Source organism: Heteronotia binoei, chromosome 11 (genome assembly GCF_032191835.1).
Source record: "Heteronotia binoei isolate CCM8104 ecotype False Entrance Well chromosome 11, APGP_CSIRO_Hbin_v1, whole genome shotgun sequence".
Lineage (NCBI taxonomy): Eukaryota > Metazoa > Chordata > Lepidosauria > Squamata > Gekkonidae > Heteronotia > Heteronotia binoei.
The window spans coordinates 47,238,110-47,259,131 of record NC_083233.1 but is presented as its reverse complement, the minus strand read 5'-3'; the positions used below and the strand labels follow the sequence as shown (position 1 = coordinate 47,259,131).

General features: G+C 45.7%; 1 protein-coding gene across 10 annotated transcripts in view; it reads right to left on the bottom strand.

Moving 5' to 3' along the window:
• Positions 1 to 4,721: 4,721 nt before the first annotated feature.
• Positions 4,722 to 21,022, bottom strand: part of TAF1 (TATA-box binding protein associated factor 1) — a 41,604-nt gene continuing 25,303 nt past the window's right edge. For 5 of the 10 annotated variants that reach the window (XM_060250050.1, XM_060250052.1, XM_060250055.1 and 2 more), the window contains exons 31-40: positions 18,184 to 18,299; positions 17,050 to 17,142; positions 14,070 to 14,154; positions 13,218 to 13,285; positions 13,014 to 13,130; positions 9,345 to 9,470; positions 8,097 to 8,195; positions 7,725 to 7,872; positions 5,983 to 6,160; positions 4,722 to 5,340 (exon numbers count right to left, since the gene is read on the bottom strand). In XM_060250050.1, coding sequence (XP_060106033.1) covers positions 5,121 to 5,340; positions 5,983 to 6,160; positions 7,725 to 7,872; positions 8,097 to 8,195; positions 9,345 to 9,470; positions 13,014 to 13,130; positions 13,218 to 13,285; positions 14,070 to 14,154; positions 17,050 to 17,142; positions 18,184 to 18,299 — 1,250 coding nt within the window. In that variant the 3' untranslated portion in view covers positions 4,722 to 5,120. The remainder of the gene's footprint in view (positions 5,341 to 5,982; positions 6,161 to 7,724; positions 7,873 to 8,096; positions 8,196 to 9,344; positions 9,471 to 13,013; positions 13,131 to 13,217; positions 13,286 to 14,069; positions 14,155 to 17,049; positions 17,143 to 18,183; positions 18,300 to 21,022) is intronic. The other 5 variants (XM_060250056.1, XM_060250060.1, XM_060250057.1 and 2 more) reach the window with 3 other exon arrangements.

Genomic DNA, 21,022 nt, shown 5'->3' with positions numbered 1-21,022 from the left:
TCCCCCTAATGTTCTTCCGCTAGATCGGCTCTGCGACACATTAGCGCAACACACATGCGCCTCAAAGGCCTTGTCTCTCCTCCCCCTCCAAGGCTACATCCGGGGCGTCATGGCGAGACGGCTTCGTGGAGACTGATGGGAAAGGAAACGGCGGGAATTCGACAATGGCGGGGCCTAAGGGCAGCCAGGTCCTCTCGGTGAAATGTTTACGGGACTACTGAGGAAGTGGCGAGATCTTTTTAGAGGCCTGACTAAGAGTCAGAGAGAAAACAAAATATTAAAACTGCGCTCAGTTTTGTTAGGCTCAGAAAGAGACTAAATGGTGTGTCCCCTCCCTCGGAGGAGCCATTACGTTCAGACTACGAATCTAGTTTCAGGCGGGTAGACGTATCACTTGATACTAATAGAACAAAATTCGAGTCCAGGAGCACCTTCTACCAACATTTTCCATGCTATATAAGCTTTCGTAAGTCAGCTCACTTTTTCAGATCCTTATCTGACAGTTTGATCTTTCATTCACTAAAGTTTATATTCCGGGAAATTTTGTTCATCTTTAACGTACTACTGGACACAAGTTTTTTAGTACTACTGTAACAACCAGGGCATACACAGCCAATGTTCCTTCTAAGCTGAGTTAGCGTGAGCTAGCTCACAGATTTTTAGCCTCCAGCTCACACTTTTCTTAGCTCAGGAAGGATGACCCCAGAGCACACTATAATTTATGCAGTAGCTCACAACTTTAATGCCAGTAGCTCATAAAGTAGAATTTTTGCTCACAAGACTCTGCAGTTTAGAGGGAACATTGCCCTACTGTTGCCCCCGTTGTGTATGAAAGGAGTTGGGCAGCCCAATCCAGAGAACCGCCGTGTAGCCGCACTCAAGTGCAGAACTAGCATCGGTGGCCATGGCTCCCAAAGGGGAGACAGCACAGCACGCCACGCTTGGAAGGGGAAGAGCAGCCCAATGAGTGAGAGAGAACCCGTTGCCATGGTGATTCTGCCCAGGTGCATGCCATTGGCCTGCTGCCGAGGCAGGGGTGGGGGAGGCACAGGCTCGCACGGGACCACAGGATTGGCCAGCACCTTGCACGAGACTAGGTGAGGGGGTGGAAACCCCACGACTGAGAGGCCATAAGTCCCCCCCACTCCTGTCAGAGACTGCCAATGGTGGGCAGAGGCATGCATGGACAAGCAGGAAGTCCCAATGGCTAGAATGTGTGTCTGGGAGCAAGCAGACCAAGTCCAAAAGACACCACCACCACTCGGAGCCCCCCCCCCCCCCGGTGCTGCCTTGCTGCCACCCTCTGCTTTGTGCAAGGATCACCTCCCCATGGGGCCACAGAACTCAGAGTGCGAGCCACTGGGCATGCATCCACTTCAGCAGCCCCCCCCCTTAGTGCCCTGCGCACAACAGCCCTGTGGGTCAGGTAGGCCATCAGCCCGGGCAGGCTGAGGGGTGGCACGCCCTTCCCCTGTCCAGCCACGCGGGGGGCAGCATGACAGCTCATAGCCCATTCCCCTCCCCAAGAACCAAGTCTGCCCACCCTCCCAGGCATTCCCTCAGAAAGGCCACTGACGAGGGGGGTGGATTTGCCTCGGGAACATGCAGCAAATGCCGAGCAGGAGAGACAACAGAGGGCACAGCTCAGACTATTTTTCCGGAACAGAATGCAACAGTTTCCCTGGGGCGCACTGGGCAGTCTCGCCGTGGGCGGGGCTCCATTCCGAGTGGCAGGCAGAAATAGCTGAGGGAGTGCGGGGGAGGGGGCATTGGAGCAACACACGTGGAAGCCTCTGTGTTGGAGTTACACCTGCAAACAGAGACAGAGATCAAGAGCACCTGCAGGGGCAGCAGCTGGAAGAGCAGGCTGTGTTTCAGCCAGGCGTTCTCTTAAAGGGACAGTCTCTGCCCCACCTCCCCGCATCGGGGCAGCTCCCACACATCCTGCCCCCTTCCCCCCATGCCCTTCCATGGGTTGGGAATGCGGCAGGGGGCAGGCAGCAGCACAGGGGAGTGGGCTCAGCAATGCCCCCTGCCGGAGCCCACTGCCTGGTTCAAGTGCCAGAGACGCTCGCACACCAAGCGGTCGAGAGCGAGGGAAGGGTACAGTGGAACTTACCCAGGCATGGGCGACAGTCCTCGCTCGCATGCAGAGCCTCCGCAAGCCCGGAACCTGTGGAGACCTGGAAACGAGCAGTTAGCCCCAGGGGAGAGACCTCGCTCTCCCTCGCACAAGTCAAAGATACAGTCAAAGCTACAGCATAGTACAAACCCCATCACCAACATGCTTGCCTGTTCCTCGCTCTAAGTTCGTATGGCAGGGAGCCAGCCAGCAGAGCCTTCCACCATGCTCTCCTCTCCCTAACAACTGAGTTGTGCGAGGCAGATGGAAGTATTTCTAGGAGGGGGGGACCATGATTGGGCGCCGGGGAGGGGGCTCACCAGGCCGAGGCACGAGGGGATTGGTGAGGCAATCACGCTGCTCCCTAAGGGGTTTGCGAGCTTCCACAGTGGCGGAGGCGACCTTTGTTTTTAGTTTCAACGAGTGCCTATGGGACATGCCACTGTTTTTGTAGACATAACGTTCCGCCTCTCGGGAGGGCATGTTATGGCCCAGACTGCTCAGGAAGCCGCCTAAGCCTGCCGCGCCCCCAACTCTACCCCCTTCTCGACCTGAGCGCCACGCTCCGCCTGACTTCCGCTCACTCTCGGGCTCAGCCCCCAGGTGCTGCTGCTCTCAGGCAAAGCGGCGCTGGGGCAACCCCCTCCCTACATAACTCCCCTCTACTGTGGTGGCGCCGGTCATACGTCGGCACAAATGCTTCTGGCACCCACGTAGTGGCAAGTCCGCTCTCAGAGCGCTTTCAGCACCCCCCCCCCCAATTGTGCTGTAAGGCAGCAAACCTAAATATATTTACTATTAAGTTTGTGTGCATACAGCCTGCAGTTTGACTAGTAGTGTGTGAAGAAACTCAAAGCAGCTGTCTAGTGATAAGGGGCTCCCAGGAAGGCAGAGAGTCCTGGTTCTCTTGCGAAATATACTGGCATTCCAAGTACCACTTTAAAAAAATTGATAGGTTTTGGACATATTCGGGGATTAATATTCCTTTAAGATTGGGCGATATTTTTAAGGTCAACCATCTTTTTATTAAAGACATCCTTAATCTGCAAAAGAATAAGAATTCTTCCATCATTCCCTGGAACGAAAAAATTCAGATTATTAAAACTTTTATTTTTCCCAAATTTTTGTTTTTATTTTGAGCCATTCCTATTCTTATTCCCAAGGATTTATTCACTGGTTGGTGGCGTTCGTTCTTAAGATATATTTGGAATAAGGGCCTATCTAGAATAGGGTACTCTACCCTTATTCGTTCTAAACTCTCAGGTGGCTTGGCTCTTCCCAACTTACACAAATTTTATGAAGCTGCCATTTTAGGTGGTCTTATCAGATACTATAATTTTGCTTTGTATCCAGATTGGAAGGTTCTGGAAGAAACTTATCTAGGCAACAAATCATTTCACTCTACATTATGGGAATCTCCAAAGAACAGATCACCACATATCCCATCCAATCTTTTTCTTAAAGCTATTGTTCAGATTTGGGACTAACGTTGCCTTTCTCACCTTCTTTAAAGCGGAAGGGATTGATTTCATTTAATTATAAAGGACTGCTTGAAATTGATACCATTGATTTGCTTTCTTACCAGGTGATTTGGCAACAGGATGACTTAATCAATTTTAAAGAGGAGGGTTGGCAACAAATCTGGTCTTCCCCTTCATACACTTCAAATTCATTGAATATTCAATTGCAAACACAAAAAATTTTGTTTAGGTGGTACCTAACACCCCAGAGATTGAGTCACATTGCGATAAATCAATCTTCCAAATGTTGGAAAGATTGTGGAGATGAGGGCACGTTCATTCATTGTTGGTGGTCGTGCCTGGTGGTGCATTCTTTTGGGGCAATGATTGTAGCAAAAATCAAAGATATCACGGGCTACAGTTTACCCTTAAGATGGGAACTCATTTTGTTAGACTGCTGGAAAGGTATTCCTATCACGTCACTCAACAAATCCCTGATATCTCTTACTAACTGCTGCTAAAATGGTGTTGGCTCAATTTTGGAAATCTCCCAATATTCCTTTGGTTAAAATCTGGTATGCAAAAATCTGGGAGGTTTGTGCAATGGACAAGATAGCTGACGGCTTACGTTGTACAAGTGACCCAGAAGACAACAATTCCCTGATGTACAAGTGGCTTCCGTTTCTTGAGTTCTCTTTTGGCCCAGTAGATCAAGTGCGTTCACATATACCTTATAGATACTATGATATTATCAATCTGATGTCATCTGGATATGATCAAAATAGTTATCTATTAATTCAGCTGCCAATTATGTATTTGTTTTGTTTTTATTTTGTGTATATTATTTTATTGTTTTTGCTTATTCACAAAGATTGGTGATACAGTCATTGATTGCCTTGTATTTGCTTTTATTAAGCTCAATAAAATGTTTTTGAAAATTTAAATATATATATATACTGGCAACCAGCCCAGCCAAATCATACATCCTCCTTTGGGTAACAGCAGGCTGGATCCACAAACAAAGGACACATAATACTAAGATCAAACATGAAACGGGTTAAAAGATCCCTTACCACTTTCACCTGCTGGTTACATAGGAGGAAGGGTAGTGGGTAGCAAGCAAAAACAACCACACTGGCTTTTTAAAAAAATGTTTATTTACATTTGGGTCAAGTTTTTCAACATATGTAAACAAAAACCTGTAAGCTGAAACAGTCGCAACTGGAAGTAAAAAGGCTTAGTTGGCAAGTAGTAGTAGGATCAGTATACATATCAGCCATTCAAGGCTCATTGTGGTTGCACCATTTTCAGCTACAACAGAAATAACACTAGCTACATCACACACACAGATATTGTATTTACATGTGAAATTATGCTTTCAGCAGGATGCCCTCTATGTCAAGTCATCTCATTCACTTGTAATACATGTGCACATAAAAATGAATGAACAAGAAGTCTCTTAGCAGCACTGGCTGTCCTGAATAAGGAAATCTAACTCCTAAAATGGGCTGGGGACTTCACATCATACACTGATGAGCTTATTCATCTGAATCCAAATCACTGTCTCCTGCAATAGAATGGAAGTCTTCGCTATCTTCCTCATCCTCCGAAAGATGGACTTGACTCAACACACTTGGACCACACCGCTGTTCTTCCTCCTCCTCCTCTTCCTCTTCAGAGATCTCATAACCCCCAATGCTGCTGAAACTGGTATCTCGGGTATTAGACTTTGGATCTGGTTCCTCATAACTGCCATAACTAGAAAACACAAGACTCGTGAGACTTTATTTTATAAAACAGGCCTAGCACTTTACAACATGAGGAAAAACTGCTGCATGGAATGTGGCTATCTAGCAGGATCTGTGACATTTATGTATTTATTACTTGTAAAATGAGTGGTAACAAGACAGAACTCTCTCTAATTATTATATCTTTTTACTTGTAATGTTCAGTGCAGTATGAACAACGATTCTTGTCTAATCCTGCGCAGTAATGCCAATCCTCCATTCCTGAGATGCATATATAAAACTTAATTTTCCACACTGCTATGCATGACTAAACAAAAAACTAAGAAAAAAAGATCATGACGATTACCATTACAGAACACTTGTGCATAGACCTGACCCTCAAAGGCATTACTTAAGGATCTTTAAAAATGTTTAAACTTTATTTATAATTCTACAGGCAGTACCCTGGGGAGGGAGAGAAGATCAGTGTAAAGAATATTTCAAGATCCATGCACCATCAAGTACTGCTGTGATCAACACAGCACTTACATTATAGAAGCAATGATGTTCCTTAAAATCCAGCAACATGCATTCAGGTATAGCATTACCATCTTGTATTTAAGATAACTGTGCTCTCCTTTTTGGCTTCAACAGTGTACTTGACAATAGTTACCTTGCATTGCTATCCTCCATGGCATGTGAAGTCTCTCCTCCAGCTCCCTCATAGGACATCATACTCTCTTCATTATCCATGCCCATCCGTGTGTTCTCTTGAAGGACATGAGGCTGCTTAGGTCTCATTGCACTGGATTCCACATCTGAATCACTCCCACTTTCACTAAGCTGAATAGCTGTTTTAACACAACATCAAGTCTGAAGGTTAATCATGACACAACAACCCAGTTACTATCTTCCCCTCGCTGCCCTGAGCCACTTGTGGGAAGGGCAGGATACAAATCATAAATAAATACAGAGAGGTACTATGACATGCATCTAGGGTTGCCAATACCTAGCTGGGGACAGGGGATCCCCTCATTTGGAGCCCTTCTGTCCATTTCAGGGTTATCAGAAAGCAGGGGGTGGGGAATAGCTGCTGGGTGCTCCATTATATACTTTGGAGACTCGTTCCCCATAGGGTACAATGGAGAATCAATCCACGGGTATCTGGAGCTCGGGGGGCTGTTTTTTGAGGTAGAGGCACCAAATTTTCAGCATAGTTGAAAAAACTCCTCAGGACTCAAAAAGATTGGACCAGGAGGCCCAATTTTATGAGCTCCAAAAGACAGTGCCCCAAACTCCATTATGTTCAATAGAATGCAATGGCAGCTCACCTGGAACTCACTTCAGAGTTCCCTCTCCAGGAGCCTCCCTCCCCTTTCCTGGAGCCTTCTGGTAAGTTCCTTGCCCAGTTGTTGACCTCACCTGGCAACCCTACCACTATACTGTCTCTGCAGTTTATAATTCTTTAAAAGCTTGCTAAATACCACAGATCCACAAAGACATACTAGAAAAATATTCTTATGTCAAAAAGAACAGCAATTGATATAAATTGTTTTACATTGAGCAGACATGAGAGGAAACAGAAATATTAATTTTCTGGTGGAAAGTGCCATCAAGCCACAGCCAACTTATGGTGACTCGATAGGGTTTTCAAGGCAAGAGATGAACAGAGGTGGTTTGCCATTGTCAGCCTCTGTGTAGCAGGCCTAGACTTCTTTGATGGTGTCATGCCCGAGTAATGACCAAGTCAACTCTGCTCAGCTTCCAAGATCTGATAAGATTAGGCTAGCCTGGGCCTCAATATTCTTAATACATTTTGAGTCAATATTTCTCCCAGGAGCTCAGGACAGCAAACATAGTACATTCTAAAGGGATTAAATACAGTCAAATCAGCCTTCCACAGAATGATCCATACGTGGCTGTTGTACTGCTTTTTTGCCCCTCCTTCCCCCTTTATGCTGCATCATTTACTGACTGTATGTCTCTACTTCAGTGTGCTCTAACTGCAAAATCCACTTTATGTGACATAGTATATTGTTTCTATTTCATGGGTCTTTTAGTTTGCATAATCCACATTTATTGCATTGTCTGTTGTAATTCTTGTTTTGCATTGGCTTTTAAACCTAATCAACCTTGAGTCTTTACGAGGAAGGCAAACAAGAAATGAGGGAAACAAGCACAGGCAGGTTACAATAAAGACACAAGCCAGCCTGAAACTCAATACAATACAATGCCATATTTGTCCCTTCTGTACAGTTCTACTGAGTCACACCTGCCATCAAGCTTGGGCCCCTTCTAGTTTCAAGCCCTCCTAAAATGGAAAGCAAAGGTGCCCTTCAAACCTTCTCTAGTAAGCTGCTCTAATGACCACTAACTTCCTTCTCAGTCTTAAAAGTCAAAAGAGTTACAACTTACATGAGAAAGGGTTATCACCTTCTTCATCACTGCCATCATCATCCTCTCCATCTGACATGAGCAAGTCTTCATAAAGCACACTGGCTTGTGGCTGCTGCGCTGAGCCTTCTTCTTCATCTGCAAGGTCTCCATCTCCATCTTCCACTTCCTGTCATAATAAAATGATCAGTCGTAAAATGATGAAGGATGCACAATATGGGTGTCTACCAATGACATCATTCACCAGCAAAGTCAATCTCTTTCTAAAAACTGACGGGTTTGGGTTCACATTCAGACTGCTGACATCACTCAGAAATACCCTGCACTGCCACAGCTTCTACCATGAGGGCAGAAGTTAACCAACAGACTACAGATGGGATCAAATATACTCACTGGGGCTGGAGTCTTAGGTTTCCCATCCTCATCCTCATCAAACCCTTCAATATCTACGTCAGAGTCTTCCTCGCCCAGCCTACCTCGGCCCTGCCGCATCTGAGTGAGGAACACAGAGACAACACCATTGAGGAAGATACAAGCACTTACGAGACAAAAGATCTCTCAGGCAGGCCACAGTGAAGAAATCCACAATGGATTTGTGGCGTGCCCTGCAATTTCCTGAACTGTACATCACTGATTCTTCCTCTGTCACTCAAATGCCTTTCTATACTCCTCCAAGAAAATTCCAGTGTTACATACCTTCAAGACTAGCACAAAAGCAAGTCATAAGGCTTAAAAAACAGGGGCTTCTATGACAATGTGAACAAACTTCCTTTTCCCCAGCCTCACTGCCATCTCTATAGGGACACAGCTCCCTGGAATGGCACAAGCCACCTTTTCAGGAAAACAGGTTCATACTGATATCTCATTAAATCTGCAAAAGAACACTAGCTGATCCAATAATTGACAGACTAACACAACCCTGTACTTTCTATGTCTGTTAAGTATGTAACTCCAGCCACTTCCAGTCACACCACATGTACTCTCAACATGTTAGAAAAATAATTAATCTGTAATTATTCAGGACATGTTTTCATATTTGCAACCCTTTAACTCCATGAGGTGCCTCTCCCCAATTTCTCTACAACCAAGGCACCAACATTATGGCTACTGCAACAATCACTAATTATTCTCTATATTTGTGTTGTGCATATTTTTATGCTCCACTAAAAACCCAGATAGGAATCAAACAGCAGGTTTCACTAGGGTACACAGTTGCTTGGTAAATTCTTCAGTACAGCCCTGACACAGATTTTCATTTAAATGGCTGCCTGACCACCCAAGTAGACTACAGCCTTCTGCTCCATACACAGGATAACATTTTTCTTTTTAGAAATGTTATCCTCTTTCCATTGTTTATAAAAAGAAAATAGAGCCCTTCCTGTTGTAGCAAAATCATCGCTGCACTGCCTCCATAGACACCCCAGTTTCTAGCATTTTATCAAATAGTTTGATGACAAACTCTTTTCTGAGAGCAATTCCAGTATAGCACCATAACTCCCACTTGATTTTAAAAGATGGTGCAAATGCTATATTTCCTGTTGCAAGATTTCTGCACAGGGTCTACCACTGACCGGGGAAACCAACCTACTTTTTCCCCACCCAGTCTTCTCCAATTATTTTTAATACTGCTTGCTTTCTGACCTGCATTCCCCGCTTCTCAGGGGTGGTAGTGGGAGTGTCCATAGCAGACAAATTGCTCTCATCTTGATAGACCGAGGCATCACGGGACATGCTGAGAGAGGTATTGGTGTCATACAGATCTGGTGGCTAAAGTACATTTTAAAAAAATCAATCAATTTCTCAGGAATTAATAGTCGTATGGAGTCTCTCAAGATATGGTCAGATTGTGGCTGTTTCAGAAATACGAAAACTCACTTCTTTCATCTACCTAATATTACCTATTTCTACAGCATTATACTGTGAACAACTTAAAACTGTTGCATTCACAACAACCCTGTGATTTAGGCAAGATAACCCACTGAGATGCATGACTGAGTACAACATTGTCCTTCTGCTTTGATCAGGCCTTGAATATCTTATGAAACATAAGTCTAGTTTCTTCTCAGAGTGCTGGTGGAAACTGTTGCCTTACTTGCTGAGACCAGCAACATAATGGACAAGGTCTCTATGACATGGGAAAAATGGCTTCAGTAAAAGAAAAAAACCTAACACAAAAGGTCTCAGATGAAGATGGGTAACCATGTTTGTCTGCAGCAGTAGAAAAGAGTAAGAGTCCAGCAGCACCTTAAAGACTAACAAAATTTGTGGTAGGGTATGAGCTTTCATGAATCACTGCTCACTTCTCAAATAACAGCTAGAACAGGAGTGTCAAACATGAAGTTTGGGGGCCAAATCAGGCCGCCGGAGGACTCCTATCAGGCCCTTGAGCAACTGGCTGTCATCTGCTTCCTTCTCCCTATATCTTGCTTCCTTCTGCATAACAGCTTGCTTTGCAAGGCTTGCTCAACTGCGCAGTAACAACAGAGCAAAACCTCTATTTTCTCCATTGGCTGAGGCTCCTCCCTTGGGGAAGAAGGGGCAGAGTGAGAGCTTGCTTTGCTAGACTCCTCCCACCCCCAAATACAAAGAAAGCATCTTTAAGACCAATGAGTGCTAACGTTTTAAGCATGTTTTAAGTTTTTTTAAAAAAATGTATTTGTTGTTTATCTGTGTTCTTTATAAGATTTATATCTCTGCTATGTAATCTTAAATAGGTACACACACGGCCTGGCCTATAATGGCTCGGCCCAATCCGACATGGCCCGGCCAGGTCTCATTTATGTCAGATCTGGCCCTCATAACAAATGAGTTTGACACCCCTGAGCTAGAATGTAAGTCCATCTATCCTATATATTGGGAAGTGGAGTAATTTCAGATGCCAAATAACATTAGCAGCCAAATGGCAATAGCAGAGTGTGACTGGATTAGGTGTAATATGCAGCGTGATAGTAGCCATGGAGAAATCAACATCGGTAATGAGACAGGAAACCTATGTCTCAATTCAGTCCAGGTAGATGCATTGTCTTGAGCTTCGTTATCAGTTGCAATTCAGCAGTCTGTCTAATCTCCCTTTAAAATTCCCTTGTAAGATAACTGCTGCATTTAGGTTAACAACAAAATGTCCTTGAAGGTTAAAATGTTCCCCAGTGTTGCAGTTTCTAATGTCAGATATATAGAACAGATGGACTCACACAAGAGCAGTGACTCATTGAAGCTCATACCCTGCCATAAATTTTGTTAGTCTTTAAGATGTTACTGGATGCATACACTTTTCTACTATGAAAGGTCTCTTAAGACTTGACCACCATAATCTGGTCCTGCCCATATTAAGAAATGGGTTACAAAACCTCTTTCCACCCTCACTGTCAGGGTTGGTCTCACTAGCACAGAGTCCAAAAGATTATGAATCTCCTCCAGTATAGGTCATAAAGTGTAGGTGTTAGGATGGTAAAGTTGTGTCTTCATCCTTCTTCGTGCTGCTTCACCTGATACTTCGGGAGTTATGAGCACCTCCAGGGTAGACTCCCTCAACTATTTCACTGATGAGGAGAAGAAGGGTTCATGAAAACTCCCATCTGTTGGTCTGATTGCTGATGTCTATATGATCTGTTCTCAATAAATCCTATTCTCAGTGTATTAGTACACAAGTGTCCACTTGTTAATTTTTACTCTCCTCACTTTTACTTGGTAATACTGGGCAGGAATTTGAACCTGCCTCTCACACCTAGTATTCATATTATGTTGCTGCAGTGCACTGAGCTCAGATTACATATATAGGCTTTTCAAATCACCCAAGCTTTATAGATACAAAGGGGGGTAAGGTGACTGTGTTATGCAAGGAACTGTAGAAACTGGTTCATCCCTAACTGGCCTACATGCAGTTTCCTCTGATCCAGTGAGGCTACACAGACAAAGATGCACTATCATGCTTATTTCCTCACTGTATTATAAAAGGCATAAAAGATTTTTCATCAAGGAGCAGAGATATGGGGGACCCTCTCTATAATATAGGGGAGGGGTAGCAGAGCACGCACTTGGCATACAGAAGGTCCCAGATTCAATCCCCGACATAGCCAGTTAAAAGGATCAGGTTTTAGATGATTGAAAAGACTTCCCATCTGAGATTTTGGGCAGCCTCTGCCAATCTAACTAGACAATACTGACTTTGATGGACCAATGGTCTAATTCAGTATAAGGCAGCTTCATGTGTTCAATGCTGTCTGTCTGTGTTTAAGCAAAGGTCTCTGCTCATAAAACAGACATGATTATTTGGATATACCACAATACTCTACCACCTATGTGCACGCCTGTTCTCATTCTTCCTTTGCCTCTTCAACCATTCCCCCCCCCTAATTTTTTTAATAGAATAAGTTACAGGAAAGGATCCAACAAGTACATTCCTGTTGCCAACAAGCAGGAGGAAAGTGATCTGAAAAATGAGACGTCCTTTTCTTTGGAAGTCTACATTGCTGGACTAAAAATTAGTTGGTTTCCAATACAAAAACAAACACAAATCTTTTAAGTTGATTTCAGTACAAGGAAACATACAGCAACTTTCAACACAAGAAAGAAGAGAAAACTGAATGAGGATGCAGCAATGTTTTGCTCAGCATGACTGTATCTGCCAAGCACCACCCACCTCAACATTTTGTAACATGGGGAGATTGCCGGGAAACAGGATTGAAGAGGTACCTCTGTTCAGCCTAAGTAATGTAAATGATTCTGTGAATAGGAATAAAAGCAGGACAACAAAGGTCTGTCTGCTTCAGTGGGAAACACTAAATTGAAAGCCCAGTTTGCCTTTTTATCAAATCAGCAAAGCAAACAAGCAGAACTCATTCAAATGGAAGGAGTCTGTACTCTTTAGAAGGATCCTGACATCTCTACAGAAGTTTTCATCTGGTGCAAGAAAGCCTAAATTAGAACAAAAAGGCAGCAACCCAGTGTTCAAAAAGGAGACAGAAGACAAGCACTTGGCATAATTCTGGCACAGTGGAGGAGAAAAGAAATCTCATAACCATATGCTCAGATGGGACAAGAAGTCAAAAAAGGTGTTTGGAGGTGAAATTATAGAGACCAGACAGGGCATGGTTCCAGTGGCTTAGAAAGCATGCTATGCATCTTAATGAAAGGACTCTTTCTCCCCAAACACACAACCTGTTTACTGGTGGAAGATACAGATAGGATTTAACAAGAAAGACCTCATTTCTGTGGTAAAAAAGTGTTTCCTCACTCCAAAGCACCTCCACAGTTCCTAAGGTCCAATCCTTTAAGAGCAGAAGAGGGTCAGCTGGTATTGGAAAGGCTCACCTGAGGAGTGTAGGGTCCAGGTGTCATGGGGTCAAGGCTTTCCAGATCCGCCTCTTCCAATGCTGCTTCCTTTGCAGTAGAGATATCCCTCTCAAGCTGTGTCAAATGCTCATCATACTAAGAAACCAAAAAAGAAGCATTTGGTAGAATTGCTAACCACCGCAAAAAGCTCTGGGCAGGTTCAGTACATAGTGGGCTACTCACCTCTGCCAGGGTCTGGTAACAGATATTTACTATTTCTTGAGCTGTTTTTGTGTATTGGCTGTCAGGCCCTGAAATGAAAAGCTCACCTTAGAACCAGCTAAAGACCTGACCAAAGCAATACTACCTCCTTCAAACCCTCATCAATGGTTGGGTTTTTTCCATTACTTAGAAACTGGAATTCATTTATAGGCCACCTTTCTTTCACCTGGCAATTCAAGGGGGCTTACATAAAGGGTTCTCAAGCGGTTTCCCACCCAGTCCCCGAACAAACCCAGATGAGCTTAGCTTTAACAAGGCTGCTGAACCATGGATCAGAACACAACCTCCATAATACCTGTTCTGACCAACCAAATGACATATAACAGTGTGCAAGCTTTTGAGTTTACTAGAACCCTTCATCAGCCTGGGTATTATTTAAAAAAATAAAAACTGTTTTTAAAGGTATATGCTATACTATGTACCTTCCAACCAAACCCTAGGAATAGTTTCACTTCCTTTCCTGAGAACTTTCTTCACAAAGTCTGGAAGCTTATACTAGCAAGAGCCTTAAATTCTGAGCCCCATCAACTCCCACCTCTGCCTCCACATCCCAATCAGCTTTAACAATCCTTGTAATTTAACCAAAGTCAACCCTCATCTCTGTTTAAGGGTTGAGCAATCAAGCTAGGGCAGTATGACCAAGATGCCCAGATGGGAAGGGAGAGCTTCCCTCAGTGACTACCTTTTAGGTCAAGATACTTTATCCAAGGCTACAGGTGCCACAGGATTAAGTGACAAGAGCCAAGCTCAGATCTTGCCCTGGAATTTCTTCAAGTCAAATGTACACTGTACTGAGCAAGTAACACTTCTCACCATTGTATTTTATACTGTTGGTAAGGATCAGGTTCACATCATCCAGGAAGATTTCACGGTTCTGATATTTGTGTTTAGAGATATTCTGGAATGAATAAATAGGACATAAGTGTGAAATGTTGGAGAAATCTGAAGAAGGCAACCTGATGTGTTGCCTTTGATCTGCAAAAAGCCCTAAACAGAAAAAAGACCCCAACAGACATGGGAGGGTCTTCTCTATATCCCACAGTCTCTCAGTGTGCCCTTTCATCTGTGAGAGTCCTCATCATCCCTACTGAAATGTTGAACAGAACCCAAACTGTGGCTTTCACAACCAATGTGTGCATTTGCATCAGCCACTCAGTGGACTAGGTCCCTGCACCAGTGTGGAAGTGGACAGGCCTAGAGGGCATGGCAGGAGGTAGTTGCCTTTCTTCACTGTTTCAATCTGGAAAAACCACCACCTCCAGTCAGCAGCAGAAAGTTACACCAGCAAAAAAAAAAATGTTGTAGCCCACGGTTGCCCTTACAAGCCAAAAACTCAAGTACCACCCACCCCACCCACCCCTGGTGCAGACACACCCAAACAGCCCAGAGGAAGCCAGGATGCAACTACAGACACAACAAATCATCTGCCTCCCCTGTGGTAGCCAGATCCCCTCCCCCAGCCTTACAACAACCTCGGCCTGAACTCATTAGGTACAGTATGCAACATAGGACTGTCTCAGAGCTCCCTGTGTGGACTTAGAGCGAATGCTGTGGCACTTTGGTAGTGAGAAAAGTAGAGAGGGCACTTATCACTACTGGGTGAGCCCTCAGTGCAACCATTCAATGGGGAGAGCAAAGTCCATGCTGTGTGGCTAACATGTCTCAATGTGTAATCCTATCTCACCTCCTAAGGCTCTACTCAAAGGGGTGACCATGCAGTGACTGGTAAACGAGGGTAGGGAACGCATACCTGCTTCCTTGTTCCCCTTGCATGAGGCCAGGTGCTACCCCAGTAATACCACCTCCCACAATCAAGCCCAGCACAGTGTTCACACAGGGGTGGGCATTATCCACACCCTCCTGGCACCGTGGCCCCTGCCATGCAGTGGGAAAAGATCCCAGGAAAGTATCACAGGAAAACTGCGGGGGGGAATGTTTTCAGCCCTGCATTTGACTTGTAGATCATTCTTTTGCTTGGTAACTCCCCCCCACAGCAGAGGACAAACGGGTCTGGCAGCTGCCCCACTCTACTTGATGGAGCAGTTTGCCAAGCGACCATTGCATCCATTCACTTGTAGGATCGCAGCCTGGTGTAGCTGGAGTGGATGGATCCTTAGCTGTCACTGAGCACTTCAACACAGGGCAGGCAAGTGTAGTTAGATGTTACCATCATCTAACTCAGGGGGATGTTACCATCATCTAACTACCTACCTCTTGGAGTGGGCTACAACACCACTGCACTGTCAGCTCTTGCACCTGTGATTCCACCCCACTGAGATGCATACCATGCCAGGGAAGGCTTAGTCTGTCTCCCCATGGCCCCAGAAAGATGTCAATGAGTCATGAGACCTTTCCATGATTTGCATTTCAATAAAGGTTGGGTTGTGCCACAACCATGTCTCTGTCTGGTTGTTGGTTCTGACAGCTGGACAGGAGCTCTGCTCCCCACTCCCGCCCCATCAGTGACTCCTCTTTAGGGATATCCAGTGACAAATACAAGATGGAGGGCTCTGACCCAAGGATGCCTATGCTTGGGGGGCTGTGATTGGTTGTGCAGGTGCCACTGGGCCGCCATTGTGGTCATCTGCCAACACAGCAGGGGCCCCACAGCACCTCCAAGGCAGGCCTCACAGCTTGGTCCCCTTCCTCACCTCACTGGCTGCTGTGCAAAGCGGGGATGGGCTGGTGGGTGGTCTGGGGGAGGGGGGTCCTGTCACCCTGGCAAAAGACATGTGGAGGAGGTATTGCTGAGAAGGCAGGGGATTGTAGGGTCCCCACAGTCTGGCTGTGGGGGGAGAGCCAGTGCAGCGGGCATACCTGATGTTTTTGGAGGGATCGGGCAGCAGGAAATGGAGAGGGCAGTGGCAGAGGAAGTGGACAGCTGCCTGTAGTGGAGGACTCAGAGCCATTACTGGAGTCCACATCCATCTCAGCCCATCTCCCCCCTTCTATCTTCCCTGTAAGTGGCAACAAAGCTGGAGTGGCTGGAGACACTGCCCTCAGCTAAGCAGCCAGGAGGCACCCCCCTCAGTATGCAGCAGATACCTCCGGCTGGGCATACTTCTCATCCCTCTAGGCCTCCTTCTTGATGCTTACAGGCTGTGGACCTGTTTGGGGTCGCCACCAGTGGAAGATTGTTGGGGCCCATGCCAACTCTGCCAACTGCCCTGTTATTGTTAGGCAAGTCTCTGTTCCTTTACAGGGGTGGGTGTGCTGCAAACAAGGCCCTGTTCTTCCCACCCCTTGCTTGTGATGTGTGCAGGGCTGGATCTCTGGACCGACTGGCCTGTGACTGGTTCTGTCTGCCCTGTCCATCACAGCCCTGCTGTCAAACCTCATGACCTGTACAGGACATGACAGCTTGGTTGCTGGGGACACTGACATGGTTCCAGTATGTGCAGCCCCACTTCTTGGTCTTTTCCCTGACTCCCAGTCTCTGCTGAAACTCTTTAGGGAGCAGACTAGTGGCTCCACCAGCACTCAGCTGCTGCAATGCAGGCTGCCCTTATGACTGCGCTCCTAATTTAACAGATTTTTTAAAACATAACTTCTGGTCCTCAATGGAGCCAACAAAGTGAAATTCAGGAGCTCAGGTTAGAAATGTAAAGCTTTTCCATGCTAGGTTAAATTTCTACATGGCAGTTCTACTCTTGGTATTTTACCTGATTTAAATGCATTCTCATCCATTCCTGGACCTTTTTAGTTCAGTGAGCATGCACAGGCCTTTCTTTAGCTGCAAAGCATTATGAGATGTGACATGAAGCAAAATTGCTGCACCTTTTGTATTACCCACCTTGCGAATTGTCTCCAGGTCCATTGGGTTGACGATGACTTTGTGGTAATCTGGCACAAATTTTTTGTTAACAGGATGGTGAAAGGGCCAAGACTGAAAGTAAGTAACAGCAGATGAGAAAGTAACTAAGAACCAGCTCTTTCAGAGCGAATATATCCCAGATCAAGCCAACTGAAACCACAACAAACATTCTTTGCCAGTATCTGAAAGCAAATTCTAGTGACCAGTGTGTGGATCTGTTATATGTTCTTAACAAAAGCTAAATGTGGACTAAGACAGATCCAGTACCAGGATATTATTTTTCTAAAATGTTATCTCTCCTCTTCCAAATGCTACCATCTGAAAGATGACCAACAAAATCAAATTAAAACAATACAATCCAAACTTCAACAGAAAAATCAGCTAAACTGACCAAACCAATAGAGATGAGACCAAACCAATAGAAAGCAAAAATAGCAGACAGTCTGGAGGCTACTGGCCATTTGTCAACATCTATTAAGCAGAGTTGCAGAAGTATCTGGACAGTTTTTTGGGCAAAATCCAAAGAAGAAGATGAGGCCCAGTGAGTCAAAAGACAGCCACAGCAAAAGCCAGATGCTTAATAAGGAAAGAGCCATCTCTCAGTTATACACAGGCCTCAGATTCAGCAGGAGCTCAAAGGAGCACTTCTTCTGAATCTTTCTGACTGTTCCCCCTCTTCCTCCCCACCTACCTTGTCCATTGAATAGTAGGTGCAGCTGCATACCAGTCCCTGGATTAGAAGAGCACGCAGGAAGGCAGCCACCAGGGGCTTTGCCACTCTCCCAGAAGCCCACATTAACTCCTAGAGAAGCCCATGCCACCCTTTCTCCACTTCTTATGTGATTTTGGGTGGTGGGTGGCTTGCTGGTCTTTTGACCGGGGGGGGGGGGGGGGGCGGGGTACAGGACCCAAGCAGGCCTCGCTCACCCGGGGCTCTCCTTTCTTGCATTGGGTAGCTTTTGACTGGGGGGCATGGAATATGCTAATGAGCTATGCTAATGAGCTCCACCATCTATTTGACCCCTGGTTATACAATTTGGTGTTTCAAGAAAGAGACTACAGCAACCCCCCTTACAGACTCCCTCCACCCCACCCTCCCACAGACACACTTACATCAGGAACAGCCATCATCTTCTGAGTAACAATGTTGTCCAGAATAAAGGAAAAGGCTACTTGGTCATCATCATCCAGAAGGGGGTTAATTGCCTTCTCCAATCGAGCCAGTTTATCTTCCTTCTGAAATGAAGCCACTTTAGGATAACTCCCTTAAACTGCTTCCCATTTGGCAATATCCTGTAATTTTTTGCTGCTACAGTTACTAGCTGATATTTTAACACTTTAAACTTGGTTTTCTAACCAGTATATATTCCCCATACCATGTTCTCCTATTGCCTAATTTTCCAGCTGTTTTAGCTGGTTCTGTGTAAGCCATACATTGATCAACAAAGTAACCTTATATTTCACACATACCCAACTTTTGAAAAAGTTAATTTAAAACAAAAATAAACTTTGAAAATATTACTATTTTGAAGAAGAGTTGGGTTTTATACCCCTCTTTTCTCTATGCTGAGGAGTCTTCAAAGCAGTTTACTATTGCCTTGCTTTCCTCTCCCCACAACAGGCACCTTGTGAAGTAGGTCGTGCTAAGAGAGTTCTGAAAGAAAAACAGGTTTCCTACCTGTAACTGATGATCTTCGATGGTCATCTGTGCATTCACACTCATGGGATGAAGCGCCAGCGCCGATCCCTGATCAGTAACTCCAAAGTCTGGAATTTTTTTGCAGTCCGACCCCGGTAGGCATGCGCAACAGCCCCAGTGTGCATGCCCATGCGGTGGGCGCAAATATCCCACCAGTTCCTTCCCGCCACCACCTATCAAGAGTATCATGATCGGCAGCAGAGGGGAAGGAGAACGGGTAGTGTGAATGCACAGATGACCACTCGAAGAGCATCAGTTACAGGTAGGAAACCTGTTTATCTTCTTCGTGGTCTCTGTGTTTCACACTCAAGGGAGATTAGCAAGCTAGGCTTATCTGGAGGAGGGAGCTGGCGGTTATGCAGAATTAGCTGCTTGAAGGACCAGGGTACCCAGCTGTGCTCTCTGATGCTTCCGGACATCCAGGGCATAATGTCGCATGAAGAGATGCCCAGGCTGCAGCCAAGGAGATGTCCCCCAAGGAAACACCCTTCAGAAATGCTTTGGATGTAGCCACAGCCCTAGTGGAATGCGCATGGAGCGGCCCTGGCAAGGGATGCTTAGCCAACGCTTAGCCCCCTGCCATGGCTAGGAGGACAGGAAACCAGCTCTGTCTCAGCCACCACGGAGCAACTAGGATGCACTCCGGACGCTCCTGGGCCAATTTGTGAAGCACTCTGGTGAGAAGAGGCAAGGGTGGAAACAGGTAGAGGAACTTGTTCACTCACAAAAATAGAAGACCGTCCCCTAGGGACCTTGGGTCCGTCCCTCCTCTGGAGCAGAATTGTTCGCATTTTCAATTGTTTGCCGTGGCAAATATGTCTATTCTGGGATGACCCCAATCCCGAAACAGAGGTTCGAGGTATCTCCAGTTCATCTCCCATTCATAATGGGAAACCTCCCCCCTGCTCAGGGAGTCCATTTGAACATTGAGCTCCCCTGGCAGGTGGGTGGCTACAACAAAAGGTCTGGGAGGCTATGTAGGTCTCCCAAAGCTACATTGCCAACGCACACAGCTTTCTGGACACAGTCCCCCCTTGATGGTTTATATAACTTACAGCTGTCATGTTGTCTGACATCACAGCTACGGTCTGACCAGATCAGGGATAGGAATGACCTTAAGGCCAGATGAACTGCCATGAGCTCCATGAAATTGATGTGATGGTGAGCCATTGATGGGGGCCATGGGCCACCTATGCAAAGATCTCCTAGGTGCGCTCCCCATCCCCACAGCGAGGCATCCATTGTTACCGTGACTGAGGGGAGTGAGAGATGAAATGGAGCTCCTCCGCAAAGACTGGGCTTCATACTCCACCAATCCAGAGAGCATAGCACCAGCGAAGGAATTTGCAGAATCTTGGATGGAAGATGTCTCACCGTATTGTAATTCCTAATGAATCAGAGCTGAAGGATTCACATCATCAACCTCGCAAAGCGCTGAACATTGGTAGTAGCCACCATGAGGCCCAAGAGACGTTGCAGAACAGAAGCGCATCTCATCGTCTGAAGGAGTTGAACCAGGGAGATGATATCCAACGCTCAGGAATCTGGAAGAAATGCTAGATGCTGGCTGGTGTCCAGAATCACTCCTATAAACTGAACTCTTTGTGCTGGGATCAGGTGAGACTTCTTCACATTCACCAGAAGTCCTAGTGCGCTCAAAAGGTTGAGAATCACTTGTAGATGTGTTCTGAGAGAAGCTTCAGACACAGCAACCACCAACCAATCGTCTATATAGGGAAAAAGGATGATACCATGGAGATGAAGGTAAGCCACCACAACAACCATGGTCTTTGTGAAGACCCTGGGGGCCATGGAGAGCCCAAAAGGGAGCCCCTGGTATTGGAAATGGTGCGTCCCAATGGCAAAATGAAGAAACCTCCTGTGACTGGGGAGGATGCTGATGTGGAAATAGGCATCCTTCAAGTCCAGGGTAGCCATTCAAACTCCTTTGTTGATGAGTGGAAGGATGCTTTGTAGAGTCAACATTCTGAACTTCTGATAAGCGATGAATTCGTTCAGGCCCCTCAGATCCGTGATCAGACAAAGTTCACTGTCCCGCTTGGGAACTGTGAAATATCTGAAGTAAAACCCCTGACCCTTGAGATGATCGGGAATATCTTGCTGAGAAGATTTTGAACTTCCTCCAGTAGAACAGCTGTAGGGTGTGTAATCACCAATCTGGGATGAGAAGGGGGCTGAACAAATTCTATTGCATAACCCTCCTGTATGATGGACAAGACCCACTTGTCGGTG